General features: G+C 49.1%; 1 protein-coding gene across 1 annotated transcript in view; it reads left to right on the forward strand.

The window, feature by feature from the left end:
* Positions 1-4,912, forward strand: part of HAPLN4 (hyaluronan and proteoglycan link protein 4) — a 23,524-nt gene extending 18,612 nt beyond the window's left edge. Inside the window, exon 4 of the mRNA XM_087704948.1 lies at positions 4,563-4,912. Coding sequence (XP_087561074.1) covers positions 4,563-4,912 — 350 coding nt within the window. The remainder of the gene's footprint in view (positions 1-4,562) is intronic.
* Positions 4,913-5,792: the final 880 nt, after the last annotated feature.

Consider the following 5,792-nt stretch of genomic DNA (forward strand, 5'->3'; position numbering starts at 1 on the left):
TATCCCGGGAATAAGATTCTTTTTAAGGACAGGAGAAGTTGGAACACAAGGCCTTGCAGCCTGAGAAAACTGAGTGAATAGAATTCAGGGAAGCCGTGATACAGGAAGTCCTCGACGTACGACTACAACGGAGTCCAAAACTTTCACTGTGAAATGAGGCAGCTAAGACTTTTTGCACGCCGAACCAGTTTTAATGCCGGAAGGAACCCACTCTGGTGTGCAGTATCTTTATATTTCAGGAACCAGTGGCCCAAGGGAGCAGTGGTGGGTTTCAAATTTTTTTAGAACCTCTTCTGTAGGTGTGGCTTGCTCTGTGGGAGTGGCTTGCTGCCATGTGACCCAGTGGGAGTGGCTTGCCAGCCATGTGACTGGGTGGGCGTGGCCAACTTGAAAAATGTGGTGAAACTCACTTAACAACGCTCTTGCTTAGCAACCAAAATATTGGCTCAGAAACTCTGGCATTTGAAGCACACAAGTCTTAAAGCTGTCAAATTACAAGATCCTCGCACCCCTAACCCTTTCGGAAAAAAAAATCCCAGGGGTGTTCAAACTTGACAGCTTTAAGACTTGTGGACTTCAACTCCCAGAATTCCTCCTCTCGCTCTTCATCTTGATGATGTGGGGACGGGGGGGGGGGAGGGAGCTGGAACCGGTTCTAAACGGCACTGTAGATTTGTGAAACCTCTTCTATAGAAGAGGTTAGAACTGGCAGGAACCCACCCCTGCAAGGGAGTCACAAAAGCATTCTACAGTTTTTTATAATTTCCAAGATCCTTTCATCAGACGAGTGCTTCTCAACTTCAGCAACTTTAAAAGAGGTGGACTTCAACTCCCAGAATTCCACAGCCAGTCATGCTGAAGCTTCTTCCATCAGATCACCAGTGTTTTTCACCTTTAGCAACTTTAAGATGGGTGTGTTGTGGCCCGCCAGCGGTCTGTGGATCTGGCAGCAGAGTCAGACAGTGAGGAGGTGGGGGAGGAACCTGGGCCAGTCCTGGAGTCTGGGGAAGGCTCTGACGAGGGCTCTGCGTTGGAGGCAGAGATGGGGCCAGGGTCATATGCCAGTTATCAGCTGCCTTCAGAGTCAGACATCAGTGAGGCAGACGAACAGCTGGAGCCTCTTCCCGATGTGCGCATGCACAGAGCTGCCAGGAGAAGGGAACAGCTAAGGAACAAGGGCCGACTCAGGAATAAATCCACGGGTGGACGGTGAATGGCCCCTCCCATAGGGAATAAAGAGGAGCGAAAGGGGAGGGGAGTTTGCAGGAGACATTTAGTTCAATTCATTAAAGTGAAGATCTGTTCCTGACTTCTTGCCAAGTAATTGCTGCTACAGTGCAGCGCTTGGAAGATATCGGCCTGGCAGCTCTCCAAGCCTGATAAAAGTCGGTAGTTGTGAAATCTCTTGAAAGACTGTTGGTCGGACTTTGCTGGAGAGGAATTCCCTTTAACCGAAATAAAAGAGGGTTTATCGGGACGAGGAGTCGGCTTCGTGTTTTGGGGAAGCCCAGGCCAGAACAGGGTAGACTTCACCCAAGCTGGTGGGGGAATTCTGGGAGTTGAAGTCCTCTCGTCTTAAAGTTGCCACGGTTGAGAAAATACTGCCATAGCTCCTAGTTGTGGGGGAAGGGGAGGGAGGGGTGGTTGTGAGAAACAGCTGCAGCTCTTTAAAGGTGTGGAATTCCAATTTTCACCTTTCCTGCCACTCCTGATCCAACTCACAGCTTCATGCGAGATCCCCGGAGAGCCTGCAGGCTCACATCGCATCTTGCCCATTTGGATCACACCAGCAAGGCTTAACGGCTGAGATCTTCCCTCGTGGGTTGGATGCATGCCTGGGCCAGGTTCACTTTCTGCCTGCTGCGTTATTTACACTCAATCGTGCTGCTTGGCCAAATTTAAACTTATTCCCAAGCAAATGGGTAGAAAGTAATCAAGGAGAGAAGCAACTTAGAACTGAGGAGAAACTTCCTGACCGTTAGAACAATTAATCAATGGAACAACTTGCCTCCAGAAGTTGTGGCTGCTCCAACACTGGAAGTCTTTAAGAAGAGATTGGACAACCATTTGTCTGAAGTGGTGTAGGGTTTCCTGCCTGAGCCGGGGGTTGGACTAGAAGACCTCCAAGGTCCAGAAGTGGGTCCCTACCAGTTCTCACCTATTCGGTAGAACCAGTTCGTCAAATCTACCGAACCAGTTAGAAGAGGTTCCACCTGTTACTTGTCCCAGCTTCTGCCAATCAAGCAGTTCGAAAGCATGTAACAATGCAAGTAGAAAAATGGGGACCACCTTTGGTGGGAAGGTAACAGTGTTCCGTGCACCTTCAGCGTTTAGTCATGCCGGCCACATGACCACAGACACTTCTTCAGACAGTGCTGGCTCTTCAGCTTTGAAGTGAAGATGAGCACTGCCCTCTAGAGTCTAGCACATATGTGACTAGCACATATGTGCAAAGGGAGCCTTTATCTTTAACCTTGATGTTGAACACTGGGAGAATGGCAGGGACTCAATAACGTTCACCATCAAGGGTAGATTGAAATTTTCCACTCTTATGGTCATTGTTGAGGTTGGGTATTTTAAAGACATTAGGGCGACGTTTTACCAACGAGAGTCCTTTGTGGGGCAGGAAGGACTTTGGGAGCCAATTACAGATAGTCTTCAACTTGCGACCACAAATTTTTTTTTTTTAGGTAATATTTTTTATTTTTTCATTTTCTTTTTCATACACTCACATGTATACTGTGCATAGCCAACACCATACAGTATTAAACAATAATTGCATCAATTCCTCTTGTCAACAATACCCCAGAAAATAGAAACCCAATATACTTCTTCCACTCTCCATACACCTCTTTCTTCCACCCCCCTCCAACTTTCTATCTTCCCTTCATCCTCCTCCTCTACCCTACTTCCACTCTCCCTCTACCACTCCTCTCTCCTGATCCCCTCCCTCCCTTCCTTCTCACCCTCCCTCCCACCCTCTCTCCCATCCCTCTCTGCCCATCTTTCTTCTTTCCCACTCCTCCTCCCCTTGGTGTATTTCCACTATATGTTAATGTACTTGGCTTATCCTATTTTTAAAGAGAGATTAAAGAAAAACAGTATACATGTGAAGTCACATTGCATTGAGATCTAACACATCGTGTCTAACCTAATATATATCCCTCCCTCCCCCCACCCTCCCCCCTGACCCCCCACCGACTCCCCCCCACCGACTTCCCAGAGCCCGTACACGGTATAGATAGCTTGCGACCACAATTGAGAGCAACATTTCCGTTGCTAAGGGAGGCAATTGTTAAATGTGTCTTGCCCCATTTTGCGACCTTTCTTGCCGCAGTTGCTAAGTGAATCACTGCGGTTGTTAAGTTAGCAACCCAGTCATTAAATGAATCTGGCCTCCCCTTCGACTTTGCTTGTCGGAAGGTCGCAAAAGGGGATCGCGGGACAATGGAACCAAGCATCCAAATTTTGATCGTGTAACCGTGGGAAGCTGCAAAAAACGGTCGCAAGGCACTTTTTTCAGTGCTGTCGTAACTTTGAACAGTCACCAAACCAATGGTTGTAAGTCAAGGATTACCTTAAAAGGTCCCCATGTATGCTGCAGATCATAGGACAGGGAAAGCCTAACCCAGGGGTGTCAAACTTGATTGCATCGAGGGCCGCATCAGGGTTGTGTTTGACCTTGGGGGGGGGGGGGGCATGGCCAGGGTGGGCATGGCCAGCTCAACATCACTCCTGTTGGGGGTGCCTGTGGCAGCAAAAACAGGCTCCTGAGCTCCGTTTTCAGCTGCCACAGCCTCCTGCAACCCTCTGCCAGTGAAAACAGAGTTTCTGTCTGTGTGTACCAGCATAACTCTGGAGCGCCTTGAGCAGTTTCAACCAAACGTGGTACACAGATGACTTATGCTCTGGAAACAAATACTGGGGGGGGGGCGCTAAGACACCCCTGGTATGTGTGTGTGTGTCTGTGTGTGTTGTGTTCTTGCATAACTCTGAAGCGCCTCAAGCAATTTCAACAGTTTTCATTGGCAGAGTGGTTGCAAGAGGCCATGGCAGCCGAAAACGGAGCTTGGGAGCCCGTTTTCACTGGCAGAAACAACCTGGGCTGGTCCTTTGCTATTTCCAGGATGATCCCACGGACCAGATCTAAGTACCTCTTGGGCCGAATCCGGCCCCCAGGTCTTAACTTTGACACCCCTGTTTTTCTTTTCTTTCTTTTAAAATAATTTTTATTGAGCTTTTTACAAAACAACACATAAAAAAAACCATACTCTAAATCAGTGTTTCTCAATCTTGGCAACTTGAAGATGTCTGGACTTCAACTCCCAGAATCCCCCAGCCAGCATTCGCTGGCTGGGGAATTCTGGGAGCTGAAGTCCGGACATCTTCAAATTGCCAAGGTTGAGAAACACTGCTCTAAATCCATTCTTCCCATTCCTAAGACATCGGTATATCCCCTTTTGTTCATCGCCATGCATACTTTCCATTCGGTTTGCATTTACAATTCGACGCCCCCTGCTTTTCTAATGCTCTCCCCTGCTTCTCCTCCTGATCTCTTGCAGGCAAAGTCTTTTTCCTCAAAACCTTTCGCAAGCTCAGCTTCCCCGAAGCCGCCTTGGCCTGCAAGCGAAGCGGAGCGACAGTGGCCAAAGTGGGCCAGCTCTACGCCGCCTGGAAGATCCAGCTCTTGGACAAATGCGAGGCCGGCTGGGTCGGGGACGGAAGCGTCCGCTACCCTATCGTCAACCCCAGGTCTCGCTGCGGGGGCCGGGAACCCGGTGTTCGCAACCTGGGCTTCCCCGACAAGAAATACAAACTCTTTGGGGCCTATTGCTTCAAAGAGGCGGGCGGGGAGAAACCCCCCAAAAAAGACAAGGATGCTCCAGGAAGATGGAAAGCCTTCCATGTATAAATAGAAACGGGGGGAGCCAAAAGCTCACCGCCTCCGTTTTATTTGCTGTTCGAGCCACGGAGACGAGATTTGTCTCTCTCTCCTCTTTTTAGGGGAATTGTTATTTGCGTCCAAAAATAAATAAAAAGGGGGTGGCAGTTTGGTTGCGTAGTCCTCAACTGAAAGGGAAGGACTCCGGCTTCCCCAGTAATTTAGCCGGAACGTCCAGAATTTGGGGAAACTTTGGAAGGTCTGGCATGCGCTGGATCATCGCCTGGCTGGAGCTGACCCCGCTGATCCTTGCCTGCTCGCCCGAATCTTCTTCAGCATCTCCGGAGAAGAAAATAAGTCGCTTTAGCCTTTCGCATTTGCTGCTACATTGCTGATGATGTTACTTTTTGGGGGGGGGGATTTGTCATGGATTGGGGCAGATCTCCCTTTGGAACGATCTCCCCGTGGAGATTCGTACCCTCACCACCCTCCAGACCTTCCGCAAAGCCCTTAAAATCTGGCTATCCCGTCAGGCCTGGGGCTAAAGATTGTAACCCGCCCGAATGGTATGAATGTTGCGCTTTTAATTATGTATTGTTCTTATGTGTTAAATGTTTGTTTCCCCCTTCCCTCGAGTTGTAAGCCACCCTGAGTCCCCCCAGGGAAAAGGGCGGCATATAAATAAACTTTCATAACTCATAACTCAGAGGAGACCTCTGAGCAGAGTGGACTGGCGAAGGGGGCTGCGTTTTGCAACTCGTCAGCCATACCCAACGCCACGTCTTTGGAGAAGACTGAAGATTCTTTGTTTTCTTGCACAAATCCCCAAAGGGAGTTGAAAAATCCAGAAAAGGAGGAAACCCCCCCCCCCCCGCCTTCTCCGCTCCAGCAACTTCATCCTGAACTTCAT

This window comes from Thamnophis sirtalis, unplaced genomic scaffold (assembly GCF_051295495.1).
Source record: "Thamnophis sirtalis isolate CommonGarterSnake01/CBP01778 unplaced genomic scaffold, rThaSir2_p1.2 scaffold_1, whole genome shotgun sequence".
NCBI classification, from domain to species: Eukaryota; Metazoa; Chordata; class Lepidosauria; order Squamata; family Natricidae; genus Thamnophis; species Thamnophis sirtalis.